General features: G+C 42.8%; 2 protein-coding genes and 1 pseudogene across 3 annotated transcripts in view; 1 reads left to right on the forward strand and 2 right to left on the reverse strand.

Moving 5' to 3' along the window:
* The window catches only part of TFB1M (transcription factor B1, mitochondrial), a 127,471-nt gene that overhangs the window by 97,911 nt on the left and 11,240 nt on the right, over window positions 1–18,320 (forward strand). The window lies entirely within an intron of this gene.
* On the reverse strand, window positions 5,045–7,387 carry CLDN20 (claudin 20). The gene is made up of 2 exons (XM_075200695.1): window positions 7,190–7,387; window positions 5,045–5,932 (listed from the first exon to the last, which is right to left on the reverse strand). The coding sequence occupies exon 2, from the start codon at window positions 5,862–5,864 to the stop codon at window positions 5,199–5,201; it is 666 nt and encodes a 221-aa protein (XP_075056796.1). The 5' UTR covers window positions 5,865–5,932; window positions 7,190–7,387; the 3' UTR covers window positions 5,045–5,198.
* Window positions 14,688–14,805, reverse strand: LOC142146821 (5S ribosomal RNA; annotated as a pseudogene).

Raw genomic sequence — 18,320 nt, forward strand, 5'->3', positions numbered from 1 at the left:
CCCCACACATGAATGGTGTTAGGATGCTACACTGTTGGCATGACACAGGACTGATGGTAGCGTTCACGTTTCCTTCTCCGGACAATTTTTTCAGAGGCCCCAAACAATCTGAAAGGGGATTCATCAGAGAAAGTGACTTTACCCCATTCCTCAGAAGTCCAATCCCTGTACCTTTTCAAGAATATCAGCTTGTCCCTGATGTTTTTCCTGGAGAGAAGTAGCTTCTTTGCTAGCCTCCTTGACACCAGGCCATCCTCCAAAAGTCTTCGCCTCACTGTGCGTGCAGATGCACTCTCACCTGCCTGCTGCCATTCCTGAACAAGCTCTGCACTGATCCCGCAGCTGAATCAACTTTAGGAAACAGTCCTGGCACTTGCTGGACATTCTTGGGTGCCCTGAAGCCTTCTTCACAACTATTGATGCTCTCCCCTTGAAGTTCTTGATGATCTGATAAATGGTTGATTTCTTACTAGCAGCAATATCCTTGCCTGTGAAGCCCTTTTTGTACAAAGCAATGATGACTGCACGTGTTTCCTTGCAGGTATCCATGATTAGCAGAGGAAGTACAGTGATTTCAAGCACCACCCTCCTTTTAAAACTTCCAGTCTGTTATTCTAACTCCATCAGCATGACAGAGTGATCTCCAGCCTTGTCCTTGTCAATACTCTCACCTGTGTTAATGATAGAATCACTGACCTGATGTCAGCTGGTGATTTTGTGGCAGGGCTGAAATGCAGTAGAAATGTTGTTTTTGGTATAAAGTTCATTGTCATTGCAAAGAGAGAAATTAATTGCAATTCATCTGATCACTCTTCATGACATTCTGGAGTATATCTAAATTGCCATCATGAAAACTGAGGCAGCAGACTTTCTGAAAAATAATATTTGTGTCATTCTCAAAACTTTTGGCCATGACTGTATGTACAAAGAAGCGTGATCAGCTGATCTTCCACTTTGCCCACTTTCAAAATTCACTGTGGAATCTGAATCTCTAGCTATAATAAGACACCGCCCAATCTGACTAGTTTTCATTGTATAGTTTATCCAATACATGAGCATTCTGTTGACAAATGTACATTAGAAATCTCTCTAAATCGCATTTTTTACAACGCAGAGAACGTTTTCGTGACCTAAATGCTATAAACAGCATTCTAGTGTCTACTGTTCAAGGGGTATTGTAGTAACTGATCATGTACATTCTCATTACCACTATGCAATATACTGACAGCATTCTAGAGAATATATATTCAAAATGCAGTGCATTCTAGTGATCAGTATACAGTATAATCCTGTGCAACCCAGAGCCCCCAAATTTCTGGTGTCTGTCACGAGCCGCGGCGGTACTCACAGCCGCCGCGGCTCGCTTCCTGTAGGTCCCAACGTCCCGGCCGTCACCATGACGACCGGGACGTCATTTCCTTCCAACTCCCGACCGTTGCCAAGGCAACGGTCGGACGCTTCCTCAGCGCCGTGTCCTGGCAGCCAGGCGCGCATGCGCTCTAGGGACAATCAGGCAGATTTAGTCTGTGGCTGAATTAGCAGGCATTAGCCTGCAGGTGTGGATTTCAGGGCTAAGCCCTGATTGGTCTTGCTAGGTGCTGGCAATTAGCCTACAAGTGTGGCCTTGTCTAGGGGCAGGTTCTGATTGGTTATGGGTTGTATTTAAGGCAATGAGGTCTGCTGCCTCATTGCCGGTTATAGCTTCTGTGCTCCAGTCTGCTGACCTGCTTGCTCCAGTTCCTGTTCCTGTATCTACGTTTTGACTTCCCGTGTATGACCCTTGGCTTCGTATTTGACTTTGCTTGTGTTTCCTGTGACCCTGATCCTTGGCTCGTTTACCCGTTCTGCTACTTTGCCTGTGACCTCTGACCTCAGCTTGGTCATCGTTTCTGTTACCTGCTGCCGACCTTTTGACCTCTGCGTGGACCTGACTCTTCTTGCCTGGGTTCTCCCCAGCCGGTACACACTTCACGACCCTCTGTCAGTCTGCAGCCCAGTCTGTCCCCACCATAAGGGGCTCCAGTGAACACCTGACTGGCAGAGTAGACTCCGGGTTGTGTTGTGCCGGCTGGAGGGGTTCCTAACAGTGTCTTTACATTCAAGGCTCCAGAAATCTCTGGCTTTACAATTCAGAACCCAGTTCTCTGGTGGCTTTACATTTCAAATCCTCAAAGCTCTAGTGGATTTACAATGTAGATCTCCCAAATAAAATCTATGGTGAATTTACAGTGCAGAGCCCTAATATCCGTGCTGGAGAGGAAATTTGGTTGTAGAGAGAAGCAGACATGCCCAGTAGACTGCTCCCAGTACTCTGGATAAAGTGCTAACCACTCAGCAGCCTTAATTAAGACCTTCCGATATTTTGGTGAATGGCTGATTATGCACCAATCACAGTGTTGGGCTGGCCCTTACTGATGAGGAGAGACCTGGCTGGGTGGGGGGATTCCACCCTTGCTAGTCCGCCTCTGCTGTATGTCTACTAAAGTATTTAGCTAATATAACTATGCATATATTAATGACACGCATACATCTCTAGAGCTTGATCACATAGGTGTTTTTTTTTTTACATATATGCATGGATTAGAACACCAACCAAAGATTTTATGTATAAACAGATAAAAAATATTTTGCATATTAACTTAAAAATCCTATTATTATTGAAATTATTATGATTTTATGTTTTTATGAAATTCTTATGTTTTTATAACTCATATTGCGCTGAGGCAGGTGACTAAAACTACTTTTAGCAATACACCAGTCTCAGTTCTTTAGTTAAGCTTGTTGCTTGTGGAGTAGAGTGCACCGATCTTTAGGGTTGTGCTGTTCCTGATATGAGATGTGAAAACAACCTGTTATGAATATATATATCCTTAGGAATTCAAATTAAAGAGTTTGTATTTGATTTTATATCTGATTTTTCTACTTTTTAATTTAAGGGTATTTTCTATCAAGAAAATGCAAAGCACTGCTTTTTCTTTTGTTCTTATGTTCGATTCTCTTGTGGATTACAGACCTCTATAAACAAGTGTCTGGCATATCTTAAATTTGACTTCCCCTAAGTATGTGTGAATATTATGCCCTTACTTTAATTTATAGTGTTTATTTAAGTGCCTTAGCATCTTTATATTTATATCTAGGCATATGGAACCCATGTGTCTCCTGTGTCTGATCGTGGACACCCATGAAATAGCATGTGTCACCACTTAGCAGTGGAACACTTCTGAAGGGGTGTGGAGGGCATGTGACCAGCTTATTCAATGCGAAACTACCACATAGCAACTACTCTTATCTAGTGGTGTTACACATACATTACAGCAACTATAGATACAGTGTTTAAACAAAATGATTTTGTTTTTCGTTACAGTAATTCTTTATCCAATATAAATCCATAAAAAAAATCTACTTAAAATGTCCTTATCCTGATGGTCTTTTTATTTGCATGAACCACATGCCATAATCGCCACTGACATGGCATTCTTTGACATGTTGTTCCAACACATATTATTTATATAATATATACAAAATATGGAATTACTTTGGATGCATGGTGGAAAGAGGACTCTTGTTTCCACCATGCATCTAGAGTCCACCGCATTTCTTTATATAAGAAGACAACGGGAAAGGTGCATTGTATGTATTTAGTGGGCCTGCATGCAAAAGCAGTGCTTAGGCTCACTTCATATGTGATAAGGAAAGGGTGATTGGTGAACATATGTGACAAGTTGCAAGTGGGAAGGGCATATGTGTTATATGCTTTTTCCACTCTCCCTTGCCACATATGGTCCCCCACCATTCTCCTCATGTCACTCACATGTTCCTATGTGTTATTGTGTCCTGTGGATGAAGCTTCTGGTTTTCACATTAGGTCTAAAATGCTTCCATGTGGGAATGAACTCATTAATAGCTTCCACCAACTCACGCATTGCAATAATAGCCCCCACATAACATTATTAGTCCCCACCAGCCCTTAACAACCGTACTACATAATGTTAATAGCCCACTTATCATTACATAAATATCCTCTCTCCCATGTTGCAATAATACCCCACTCTATATTACATTAAAATCCTTCTTCCTACATTACATTTATGTAAACCACCACCACACTTATTTGATTTGCATAACTTAATTGTTGTGTGTGGCAGGCTCCTCCTCTTGTGCATGAAGGGGGCTGGCTCAAGGGGGAGGAACAGAAGGGAAGATGGAGGCAGAGGAAAAGGAAGGGAGCCAGTCAGCTAACAGGGAGGAGGAGCAGATAAATTCCCTGCCCTGAGTGGTTGTACACTCTGCCTGTTAGCCTAAGCATCCTACCCTAGGCTGACGTACTAGGAGCTGAGCCAATCAAGGAAGAGGGCATATTCTCACTGACAGTAGGAGGAAATTTAATAGGGTTACTGGTCCCTGAAGGGGCCAGGCAGACAAGAGTGCAAGGTGGTGGGAAAGGAAATTTCCCCAGAACCCTCATGGGCAGGCCGAGCCTATACTTCTGATATTATATATAATATGACTAGTAAAGCATTGCCTGAATAGCGAAACAGAAAAAAATACTTGTGGATAGAACTTTTTTCTTTTGTAGAGTTTAAGATTATGAGGCAGATTAAATGACTGGCATAGAAAAAGATGTACGGGATTAATTTGATCGCACATCAAACAATTGCTTTTTTTGGAATAAAAGTGCTGTAAATGTGTTTTAAAAAAAGTAATTGGCTCCTGATAATGCAGTACTGGCAGCCCACTTGCATGTAATGCTAGTGCTGCCGAATGCTTATCAGAACATACTACTGCTTTTAGTTTTGCATTATATTGCCACCACAAAACTATGGCAATAATTTTACTTTTGTACCATTATTGGCACAGAGAGAACTGACCCCAAAGCCATTATGTCTTTCCTTTATACAACTGCACAAAGTGGGTGTTTTTTGTGTGCTTGCGTTACTATGGAAATCATTAGTGTTGCTGAAGAGTCTGCAAGAACATTCGGTCTATACATCATTTTATTATTTAGAGCTTATAGTTGTCTAAAAAACATTAATATTGTGTCTGGATTTGTTTTTATTTTAATTGCAAAAAAATAGCATTTTATACAGTAGCATAAATTAAATTAAATATATTATTGCCACCATTAGCATTTTTGACAAGGAACAAAACAATATATTACAGCTGTAAAATATCTGGCACTTTTTGCAAAGCGTTTTCATTTAGACATAGTCCTGGAGGTTATAAACTGCGCTGCTGTTTTCTTGTTGCTGAGCTGCTGCCTCTGGTGTTTTTTTTGCATGTGACTCCCATTCTTCCTGCTGCCTCTTTGTACAGGATGCACAGAAGACAGCCCCAGCTAGGAAATGCAGCCCAGCTGCGATAAAGCCTACATACACTGCTCCTCCTGGCTCATGTTTGCCACTCTCGGGGGTGGATGGGTCCAAGTAGCTGGAGATGATCTCTTTCATATACCAGCTTACTGAAATCATGCCAGAGATTCCCGCCAGCAAAAAGCATGTTCCACCAGCAAAAGCTATATTGCTTTTGGTCTGTTGATCACCTCCTAGCTTGGTACATTTCATTCCTATCATAGAGATGCATATACCCAAACTGGATAATAGGCAGGATAATACCATAGTAGTCCTTATGGTCTGAATGTAGACAGGGAGGGAAAGGATGGAATATTTCACAGTGCAGCTAAACATGCCAGTGCTGTACCACGTGCAGTCCATCCAGAGACCTTGCATTTGAGTGACTGCGGTAACGATGTTGGCCCCGGTGTCTGCATTGATCTTCCAGTTTGGCAGCAAAGTAGCAGCAATGGCCCCACACACACCTATCAGCGCAATCACAAAAGCAGTTATTTGTAGCCCCACTGAGGCCATGGACGATTATCCTAGTTACCTTTTTCCTAAGTGATGTCTGGTCTCTTCTGTTAGCTCTGGCAATGGTTCTGTGGAGAAATAAAAAGGAACATGACAGGGCTGTGTGGGGGATGAGAAGCACAGATGAAGGAAGCAGGCAACAAAACAAGGAGTACATCAGGGCTTCAAAGCAGAACGCTGTCAGTTGTGAATATGAACCCTTCAAGAGAATAAAAACCTGAGCTGAAAAACACAGCTTTTGAGCATTTCTTAGTTAAATATAGATTTTAGAAAGGGCTGCTGACCTCTTTGTTGCTTAGTCATGTAAACACCTACAGAAATAACACTGTAGTAACCCTTTAAGCAAAATGCTACATCCCAGAGCTTGAACACTCTTAGATGTTGTTTACATGATTAGCAGAGCTGTATTTGGAAGCAGAAGGAAAATATGATTTATTTGTAAAAAAATTGAGCAAACATGCACCACACTTTACATACGGAGTGTTTTCTACTGCATCAAAATAATTTTTTGCTGTTTTTGCTTCATTTAAGCTTCTTTCTCTCACAAAAGGAGAAATCCATGACTGCACAGGCTTGTGTCGTGTAGATCATTGACAATATAATCTAAAAAATGCTAATGTAACAACAATTAATAAGACTTGAATTATTACAGAGCAGTAAAATTGTATCCTTGATATAGCACACAGTTATATAGAATTTTGCAAAACACATAAAATTGTTCATATACCACTTAAACAGCTTGCCTTTATGTGTGTTGTTCAGAACGCTTTGCATAATTGGTATGCTTATGATGTTTGCTTTTTAAAATGCATAAATTTAGTCCCTAGTGCTGCATATTACTATATTAATTAAATGACAAAGTTAAGATCAAGAGGTGGTGATGGCTAATTCAAGACTTAAAGTTGAAGCATTAATTGTAATTTTCAGTATAAACTTAAAATCCCATAAATATCTGTGTTAACCTGTCATTTGTATTGTTTTATTCTCTGAATACTATTGATTCTACACAGCGCATATTAAGACAGCCACCCGAACACAGACTACTGTACATTTGTATAAAGAATATTGTTAAAGGTTAAATAAGCCATTCTGCAAATTAGAACTAAATGTTAGCATTATTAATTTTGTTACTGAGCAGGATTTTGACTTGACAATTCCAGCATGTTAGTTTAAAGCCTTAGCGTAATAAATAGCGCAGTAATGATGCATTTTGTAATTAGTGGGTGTTCTGTAACAATTGTATTAGCATAATGAGTCATTGATCCATGACATAAAAAGAGCTACAGGCAGCCATCGCAGCAGAGAGGTAGTGGAAAAGCACTTACTGGTAAATAAGCGTCTACGTCCTATGCCTTCCTTGCTGCTAGAGATAAACGAATTGTGGTGAAAAAGATAATATTGCTCCTGCCTGCCAGGGATAAATAAATATACAGACTATATTTAAGAACAGCCAGCTTTGCTTTATAATTGACTGATGTTCATTGTAATCTGTCTGTGTCCTGTATGAGGAAAGTTTGTTCATCTTGAAGTTTTGCTGGAGAAATAATGTGTGAGCCAGCAAAACATGACAAGGAAGGGGAATTGTTGTATTGCAGATGCTGATACAAAACCAACCTTTAAGTGAGCAGACAAGTGTCTTTTGTGTTTCAGTACAGTTCTAATTTGTTTCATAGCATAAATAGCGACTATTCAAGTGAAGCTACAAGATGTAGAGATAAAGTTTACTTCACTGTGTCATGCAAGACATTGTACTACTGTGTCCAGATTTTTAGGGAATTTTAATATAGGCTACACAGAATATAAACTCTTATCAAGTGATAACAGTAATTAATTTAGCAATTAAAGTCAGAGCTAGTTCACTCCTGTCTGCTTTTCACATATTATTAAATGAATGAAAAGTGGATTCAGAATAGGAAAGTAAAAGTCAATAGTTCCATAAAATTGTAACTGGTTTTAACATTTTATAACTTAGGATGCTGTATTTCTCATACACGCGACTAGTACAATAGATTGTATTGGTAAAATCACAATATGAACAATGTTAAAAGGCATCAAAACTTACCACTTAAAAATTAACGGGTCAGATATCTGCTGTTATTTGATATAACTACTATCTGGGACCTGCTCTTTGCTGGCACACTAGCTGTTTTTAAAGTGTCTAATGATTATAAAAGCTACATCACCATTTTTACCTACCAGACTTTTAATTGTTTAAATGTAGAATACAGCTTAGCTAGTTTAGCACAATCAAGCTGTAAAATATGTTGACGAAAGCAAACATATTTTTAGAGCAGATAAAAAAGTTCATAAATTCTATTATAAACAGCGACATTATAATATAGAAAAGCAGATGAATCGCCATGAGAGCTATGGCCGTTTTCCTAAAGGACCTGAGCTTCCCCCAGTCCACTACCTGAAGGCACAGTGAAGAGATGTGGTGATGTCACTTCACATCAACATAGTCTGCAGACAAGCGCAATGTTATATATAAAAATGTATTTGTGTCTGTGTGTGTATTTACAGTTATTCACACCTCTAGCACTAGGACCCAGAGGAAACACACCAGCATCATAAGGCTGATATGACCTGATCAGTAACAGTGTGGTGAGAGAGTGACAGACATGGACCCGGGATAAATCTTGCAATCCAGGGGTGGCGGGGGGCATAGCCTGCTGGCACTTTTTAGGTGCTGTGGTTTCAGAAAGGCTCTTCTTTGTACCACTGCTGTGGTGCATAGTTATTTGAGTTACATAGACACTGTGTATATAAATCAGTGTTGGCTAACCTGTGACACTCCAGGTGTTGTGAAACTACAAGTCCCAGCATACCCTTCCAACAATAAGCTGCTATATGTTGGCAAAGCATGCGGGGACTTATAGTTTCACAACACCTGGAGTGTGTCCATTTAGCCAACGCTGATATAGATCATACTTAGGAAGCAAGGGATATGATCTGTCCAATCACAGCTCACTCGTAGGCTTCTTATCTTGTATTTATTTGCTCACAATATTTCTGGGTCATCACCAATTATATTTAATTGAGATTTGTGAAATACATGATAAATAATATGCGCTTTCCACATGATAACATTTGGCACACAACAGCACCATATGCAAGTAATTATGCACTTCTAGCATTCTTTATACACACACTTTCATAAAGCTAAAATGCTTCTGGGTTCACGCCTTAAGAAGATACAGGAAGTTTAATTCATGCTGTCACAGAAACTCTAAAATCTACTGAGGTGGTAACCCAAAAATCCTGCCCCTCCTTTTTATTTTTTCTTTCATACCATGCTAGACATTTGAAGCCTTAGGGGCATATTTAATTGTTGGTGTTACTCTAAAAAGTAATGCGGCGTGCGCACTATTACCATTATGGAAATAGTGCGCGTAATTACCGTTATTACGGTACCTTTAACGCTGGATTTCAGAGAGCTGCAAGCTGAAATCCGGCTTAGAATTACCCTAATAATGGTAATATTTTTTAACGCTGCAGAAAACGCCAACAATTGAATATGCCCCTTAATGTCTGTGGAAACCTACCTATAGCTATCCATTACTACATTGAGAATGGTACAAAGAAGGTATGTCCTATTATGTACATTTTACATGTGGTTGAGACACTCGTGTGGATTGGATGGGGGGCAATGGCTGCATACAGCCTAGGGCCCTAGATTGTCTTTATCCACCACTGAAAATGCAATACCTTGTTGTCCAGTCATGTAAAAGCTCATATTTTATAATGTATCATGCTTTGAGTTGTTCAAAATGTATGAATGTTATGCAGAAAGGTAAATATTACATCATGTAAAAGCTGCCTTATTAAAAATTTTAAGTAATACATTTCAAGTTTTAACAAAAGGGGATCCTTTTTAACAAGAAAAGAATAACCTGAAATGGCATATTCTGGATTATGTTGATTTTAACTGCATTATGTTAGGTTGGCCTTTCTTCTTTGTGTTTATATCATGTATAATGTATACTTAATTGTGTCCAGGATGGTCTTTCTCATGAAGGAAATCTGCAGCTAAGATTTAATATGACAATGGACATGCATTGCTTTGTATCTCCAATTGGGAAAGATTTATTAAGCTGCAAAGTTAGGACAGTAGTGGCCTGCACATATAACACTATTAATATGTAAAATTATTCATGTATAGTCATTGCTTCCAGGAGAGAAAATCATTATTTCCCGTGGTAAATGGCAATGGACATGTTTTGCTTTGTTTCTTCAATTGGGAAGAGACGTTTTTCAGGAGAAGGAGGTGGTTCAGGTGTAAGGAAAGTGAACGTGTGCAGACGTGTCGGCTGTGCTCTCCGCTGGAGCCCAGCTTGTATAGCCATCTGTGTCTCAAATTTGTCATCTGAAGATGCCTCAACACGCTGCCTACCACTGACTTCATATTCCCCTTCCATGGGCACGTCCTCCTCTTACCCTGCCTGACCTGACTCCCGGCCACCGCCACTCCCACCTACTACAGACCGCAGCTTGGGCCTACCATCCAGCTGGTCTCCATACCCTCTGTTCCTGCTGTCTCTGACTGGGCTTCTCACCTCTAGTCCTGCTGCCTCCAGCTGTCCCTGGCTCCAAATGCCTCGGGGCTGCCTGCTGTTTCCTGCTTGAGTCCACCTACTGTTCCTGCTCTGGCTCCCCTCTGCCGCATGTCTCCTTTGGTCCTGATGCCTCTTTACTCCTCCTGATTCAGTCTCCTTTTCCAATTTCCTGATGCCTCCTGGTCCGGACTCGTTGCCTTTTCCCACTCCTCCGTTCCTGCCTGCCTCTGACAGTTTTCCCTGCTTTGGATCCCTTTTCCTGCCTGTTGCACCTCTGAGATCCGTCCGTCCATCCACCCACCGTTTGGCTTCCATTGCAGTCATTGTTTGTCCCCTCCTGCTCTACGGCCACTTCCTGACTCCTCTACCCGCTGCCCAGCAGCTCCACTTTTGCTGCCCCTGCAACTGAACTCACCTGGTTTGTGTCCGATTCTGCTCTCCCTGCTCTTGGTCTCACCTGGACTCTCCTTCCCTAAACCTGGTCCCAGGGCCTGGTTTTCATTCCCATACCTGACTCACCTGATCTTCTGCTCTCTACTCCACCACCTTAATCCGTCTGCTCCCGTGGACTCTCATCCTGCTCCCGTGGACTCTCATCCTGCTACCGTGGACTCTCATCCTGCTCCCGTGGACACTCATGCTCCGGATTCACATGTACTGGTGAACACTCGTCTCTACTTTTCCTATTTGCTATCTGCGCTGCCTGTTATTGTACTATCTATAGCTTTACCTGACTGTTTTTGCTCTGCATTCACCGGTTTATTTTCTGACTATCCTATTTGCTCTGCCTTGAACTTTACTCACTATTGCTGTACCTTGTTGCTTTAATTGACTATTTGGTTATTTAGTGTTTATTATTGAGCATTTACTGTTTTATCCTCTTATTGTGGAAAAATGTACACATATATTTTCTTCTAGGTGCTTTTGATGCTCCTTGCTTCTGTCTCTACACTTCGTCCTCTCCTTCTGTCCCCCCTCCCCCCTTGTACCATCAGCTTACTACTACTCATTTTTACCTGAACTTTGGACCCACCTGCTCTCCGGGCCCTCCTGTTCCTTGGACTTACTTTATCTGTCTACCGATCTGTCTCAACTCACCTGTTCCTGTGTTCTCCTTCCTCCACGCCTGGTACCGACTCTCTGTAGCCCTCCATTGCTGCTATTACCATGTGTTTCATTTCAATTTACCATAGTTTGTCTTAACCTTTATCTTATTTTTACTTCACTTTATATTGTCTTTGCCACTGCCTCTGTTTTCTGAGTTTTACTCCGTTGTTTTACTCTGTTCCTCAGTCCTCATTTACTGTTTTACTTACTTATTTATTGTTTTACTTATTTACTGTTTTATTTATTTACTTTTTACTGTTTAACTCTCTCGCTCCCTCTTCCCCAGTCTCTCACCATGCCGCCCCGCTCATCTCCTATACCCATCCTCTTCCCTCGCCACCTGCATGGTCACTACTCTCACTGTCCCATCTCTCCCCCTTGCTCCATCAACCCTGACAATCTTATCCACATTTCTTCTCTCCCCTTCTCATATGCCTTCTGGAACTCCAGGTCCATCCGTAACCAACTCTCCTCCATCTAGGACCTCTTCATCTCCAACTCTCTTAACCTTCTCGCCATCACTGAATTCTGGCTTAATTCTTCTGACTCTGTCTCACCTGCCGCTCTCTCCTATTGGAGCCTCTCCTTCACCCACTCCACCAGACCGGATGGGCGTCTGGGAGGCGGAGTGGGCTTCCTCCTATCCCCTAGCTGCACTTTTTGGGTCATTCCCACTGTGCCTTCCTTCTCTTTCTCCTCCTTTGAAGTACACTCCATTCGTCTCTTCTCCCCCATCCACCTACGTGTCTCTGTCATCTACCGTCCCCCTGGCCCCACCTCCCATTTCATTGACAACTTTGCTGCCTGGCTCCCCCACTACCTTTCCTTCGACCTTCCCTCCATCATACTCGGTGACTTTAATATCCCTATTGACAACTGCTCTGACCCTGCCACCATCAGACTTTTTGCCCTCTCCACCTCCCTAGGCCTCACCCAGTGGACCTCTTCCCCCTCCCACTGTCTTGGTCACTCCCTGGACCTTGTCTTCTCTCATCTCTGCGATCTCTCTGACTTCTCCAACTCTCCCTTCCCACTTTCCGACCACCTTCTCCTCTCCTTCACTCTGTCCTCCACCCCTGCTCCCACCTCGCCTAAAGCTACCTTCACTAGGCGCAACCTTGATGCTATTGACCCCACCTCCTTCTCCTTCTCTCTCGAAAACTTCCCTCCCTGGTCTGCCCTGACCAGGCGTCCACTCTCTACAACCTCTCCCTCACTACTGCCCTGGATGCTGTCGCCCTGGCCTCTTCTATCCGCCAGCACCGCCTCATTCACCAACCCTGGCACTCCAAACTCACCTGCTTCCTCCAAAAGTGCTCTCGCACTGCTGAACGCCTCTGGAGCAAATCTCGCTCTCTGGCAGACTTCCTTCTCTTTAAATTTATCCTCACCTCATTCTACTCCGCCCTCTCCCTTGCTACACAATCCTTCTTTAAGTCCCTCATTTCTTCTCAGTCCTCCAATTCCCTGCCGATTCTTTGCCACCTTCAACTCCCTCCTTCCCCCCCCCCTCCTGTCCCACCTTCCCTACAGTAATAGGAAAGGAAGCGCACTACGGGTTTATATAGGTGAGCAGCAGAATAGCAGGAAAATCCAACCTGATAACAACGTAAATAAAGAGTATTCCGCGCTTAACCTAAATAATTGATAATTCGGGAGCTATAAACAAGAAAGTTTTATCAAAAAATGCAACATTGAGTCATGCGTGGAATTGCGCAAACAAATACATTAACGATAACAATAAAATACATAAATTCATATGTGGGTAAAAACATGTATACAAAGAAGGTTATAAACCTCAGTGTGTTAGGTAGAAACTGATAAGAACATCGATCAATGTCCAAACAAAGCCTGCATGAGCAGGGAAATAATAACTTGGTTACAGTCCTGGAGGATGTCACGGTCCAGTGTAGCTTGACTATATGCCCAAGATGGAAAATGGGTTACAATACTTGCGCTTAGTAGCGATCCATAGATCAAGGTGGTGTCCTGTGAATCCAATGCATAAAGTTGATGGTGAGCGGGCGGTCCGAACGATGGTAAGTATATACTGTCAAGAGTCCAGTGAAACGATGTTTAGAATAACGGAGCACGGTTAGACAGATCTTAAGGGTGGCATGTGTCCTAGCTTGAAACACATGCCTGACCGGATGTGACGTATCGGGTGTAAAGGTTCCGGAAGTGGATGCTGATTACCGACGCGTTTCGTCACCTCGGTGACTTTTTCAAGGCAGTAGTTTGGTATGCGAGGGAGACAAAGTATTTATACTGAATTTAAAGTTGATTGACAGTTAGTCCTGAATGCCAGTTGTTCCGGTGTATTGCGAGTCTTCATAAGTTGTATATAATGACTGGGAGTCCATCAATTTCGCATTTGTGGGATATACACATCATTTGTAAGAAACGGGTAAACAGACAAACATTAGCATATGGATAAAAAATCCTATAATGGCAACAGAAGTGATATACGAACGGAGTAAATACATGAAAAAGTAAATTGGTAACGATTTATCTGTAAAGCTTGGTTGTTGATAACAATTGTATCAATGGAGAGATGGAGGTAATGGATTTATGCGTTTGCATACGTATGACAGTGAGACTGATTCATTAAACGCTATTTGCGTCATGTACATAGTAAATATATACACACATCAAAGTCCTGTGTGTATCAAATGAAATATAGTGGAAATGTTAATTAGATGTTAAAATAAAGAAAAAGAAAATAAAATAGAAAGAAAATAAAAGTAAAAATAAAGATAAATCTAAAGATAAAATGAAAATAAAAATAAGAATAAAGATACCCTTAAATATGAAAATTATAATAATAAAGAATAAAAATATAAATTAGATTAAGTTAAGTTGGAAGTAAATGAAATGAACTAAAATAAAATATGGCGTTCTGAGTAACGACGCCCTGTCGCACTATGGTACATAATTGTGTATATACATGCAATTACGTACGTGGGTCATAGATGGAAATGGATGGAAATAAATCCCTGATACTGATAGTGGCACAGTGGGATTCCACTGTGTCATTAGGATATTAATATTCAGTACTATTCGATGTAATGCTTGCAGAATGATGCTGTAGTTAGGTCTGGTCGTCAGTATGAGTCCGTACTACACCACTGGGTAGGGAGGTCAACTCTCCAGATACCACACTGTGCTGGACCCGATATTCCCCAATGTTCACACGTTGGGTACTGATCGGGCCCACCCAGTATCGCTTCCGAGTTCGGGATGGGATCGGGCATGGACTGGGTGGTATGCCAGCACGGTGTGGATCTGACCTTGCCGTAACGTGATGTAGATTTACAGACAACTACATACATCGAACTCTATATTAAGACCTTTTGGAGTCTGTGTATCCAGCTCGAATATCCATTTATGTTCTTCTTTGTATATATTTCTGGTGAGGTTTCCACCTCGCCAGTTCCTCTTGATCTTAGAGATAGCTGTGAACTTAAGTGAGGATGGATCACTATTATGTTTTAGATGAAAGTGCTGTGATACGCTATGAGTATGTAGGCTACGTCTGATGTTCCGACATGTTCTGCCAACCTGATTTTCAATGGTCGAATTGTCCGCCCTACATACTGTAGTGGGCACGGGCATTGGAGGAGATATACTACTTCTTTAGTTTCACAGGTGATAAAGTCCTTGACTGTGTAGGTTTGTTTAGTGGTGATGGATTGGAAGGTTTTATTAGGCTTAGTACTTCTCACACCACATGCCCTGCACGCTATACACTTGCCACAACTGTAGAAGCCAGTTTGTGGTTGGTGTGGGGTCAATGTGGTTTGTATGGTGGTTTTTGGAAAGAAGTGGTTCTGAACCAGCTTCTTTTTAAGATCAGGTGCTTTACGGAAAATGATGCTTGGCTTCGGAGGGAGAATGTGACATAAATCGGGGTCCTGTTTAAGTATATTTCAGTGTGAATTAATAATTTTCTGAATTTTAAATGCTTTATTATTGTAATCGGTGATGAATAGTATTTTATCTTGTTGTGTTGAGTTGGTATGGGGATCTTTGGGTTGCAGCAGGGACTTCCTATCCATTGTTTCGGCTTTAGAGTACGCGGAATTAATGTTTTCTATAGGGTACTCTTTATCCAAGAATTGTTGTTTCAATTGTTGTCCTTGTTCTGCAAAATGGTATGGTTGTGAACAGTTCCTACGGATTCTTGTGAATTGGCCGTATGGTATATTGTTTAGCCATTGAGGGTGATGGTTACTTGTAGCAAGGATGTAGCTATTGACATCGACTGGTTTTTGATATGTTTTGGTTTCCAAATGATTGTCTTGAATAAAATCCCTCTCTGCTCCTGACTTCGCCACCTTTTCTCTTCCAAAATTGAATCCATCAGACTGAACATCTCCTTCCATCCCTCTCCCGCCTCCCTTATTGCTTAACGTCCCTCCAACAACCAACTCTGGTGCTCCTTTTACCCTACATCAGGTGAAGAAGTTTGCTCCCTTATTCTCTCCTCTCCACCCTCTACCTGCCTCCATCCTCTCTCACCTCCTTCGCTCTCTCTCTCACACTGCCTGCTCTTACCTTGCACACCTTTTCAACCTATCACTCTCCTCTGGCGTAGTCCCCTCCTCATTTAAACACACTCTTATCTCTCCCATCCTCAAAAAACCTAATCTTGACCCCACCTCTCTTGATAATTATCGCCCTATCTCACTTCTCCTCTATGCTTCCAAATTACTTGAGAGGATTGTCTGCAGCCGCCTCACCAGACACCTCTCAGACAATTCCCTCCTCGACCCTCTCCAATCAGGTTACCGCCCCTCCACTCCACCGAAACTGCCCTGGCGAATGTTACTAATGATCTCCTATTAGCCAAATCCAGGGGTCACTTCTCCCTACTCATTCTCCTCGACCTCTCTGCGGCCTTCAACACCGTGGATCACCCCCTCCTGCTACAAACTCTTCTCTCTCTTGGCCTCTCTGGTTCACCTCATACCTCGCTAACCGCTCCTTCTCTGTATCCATGTCTGGTTCTTCCTCCACCCCCTCCCCTCTCCCTGTTGGAGTCCCTCAGGGCTCTGTTCTCGGCCCTCTACTCTTTTTGATCTATACCTCCTCCCTTGGTGCTTTCATCTCCTCCTTCGGTCTTCAGTATCACCTTTATGCTGATGACATTCAACTCTACATCTCTTCGCCCGATCTTTCCTCCACCCTCCTCTCTCGTGTATCTGACTGCCTCTCTGACATCTCCTCCTGGATGTCCTCGCGCATTCCTCAAAATTAACATCTCTAAAACTGAACTTATTGTCTTTCCTCCCCCTCGACTCCCTTCCCACCATGACCTCTCTATCATTGTTAACGACATCACCATCTCCTCTGTCACCCAACTCCGCTGCCTGGGAGTTACCCTCGACTTCTCTCTTTCGCCCCCCACATTCAATCCCTTGCCCAAGCCTGTCGCTTCCAATTGCACAACATTGCCCGCATCCAGCCCTTTCACTCTCAAGATGCCACCAAAACTATTATCCACGCACTCATCTCCCGCCTCGATTATTGTAACCTCCTCCTTACCGGCCTCCCCCACTCCCATCTCGCCCCCCTCCGCTCTATACTCAATGTGGCTGCAAGACTCCTCTTCCTTTCTCGCCACTCCTCCTCTGCCTCCCCTCTCTGCCTTGCCTTACACTGGCTCCCCATCCCCTACAGAATCCTTTTCAAACTCCTGACCATCACTTAACAAGGCGCTCTCCCAGTCTACTGCCCCCTATATCTCTAACCTCCCCCATATTTCTAACCTCCTCTCCATTCACACTCCAGCCCGCTCCCTGCGCTCGGCCAATGACCGTCGCCTCTCCTCCACTCTGATCACCTCTTCCCACATCAGAATCCAAGAATTCTCCCGTGCAGCCCCCTTAACTGGAACGACTTCCCTCGCTCCATCCGTCTCTCTCCTAATTTGTGCACCTTCAAACGGGGACTTAAAACTCACCTGTCAAAGCCTACCAACCTTCCACCTAACCCCCTTATCTCCTCTGCTCATTCTCCCCTCTCTCCTCCTGGCCCCCTGTTCCCTCTCTACATACTTCAACTGGCTCCCTTTGTGCCTGAGTTTTGTTTACCCTCCCTTAGTATGTAAGCTCGTTTTGAGCAGGGCCCTCTTCCCTCCTGTCTCCATACCTGTTCTTCTGCTCTGTCTTTACTGCACCAGCCTCCCTGGAGTTTCTGAAGTTTTGGTATTTTTGTTTATTGTTCGGTAATGTTTCACCCTGTATAGTCCTACTGTTTGTGCTGCAGCCACGAAACCGGAATATTACTTGTAACAGGGGTGACCATCAGGCACATACTGCGCTCCCAACCTTTCTATAGGAGTCACAACAGGGCTCTCCCCATCCCTCAGTAAGGAGGAGAGTTTCAGCAGTCCCATCAACCTAACAGGCCCTGCATCTTATTGAATGCAAATTGGTCTCACTCTCTCTCTCTCTAGGGGTTGTGCCACTGTCCATCTATAGCGAGACTTCATCGTCTGTCCAGGCGCCAGAGCTAACAAGACGCCACTCTCCACTAGCAGACCGTGGGGCAACTTCATCCATCCTGGACTGTGATTTGCATACGACTCGGCCAATCAGAGACTCCGCACCTGGGCTGCCCTCGTGAAGAACAATCTGGCACCAACAGCCAGGCCTCTTGATTTCAATCCTTCCTACATCCATGTGCAGTATGGTGTTGTTGGTGGTAATCATATTAACGATTAAGAGAATTCCAACAGCCTTATTACCTGCAAAAAAAACCAAAACGGTTCCACAAAAAAACAATGCAA

This window comes from Mixophyes fleayi, chromosome 3, assembly GCF_038048845.1.
Source record: "Mixophyes fleayi isolate aMixFle1 chromosome 3, aMixFle1.hap1, whole genome shotgun sequence".
In the NCBI taxonomy this organism is placed as follows: domain Eukaryota; kingdom Metazoa; phylum Chordata; class Amphibia; order Anura; family Limnodynastidae; genus Mixophyes; species Mixophyes fleayi.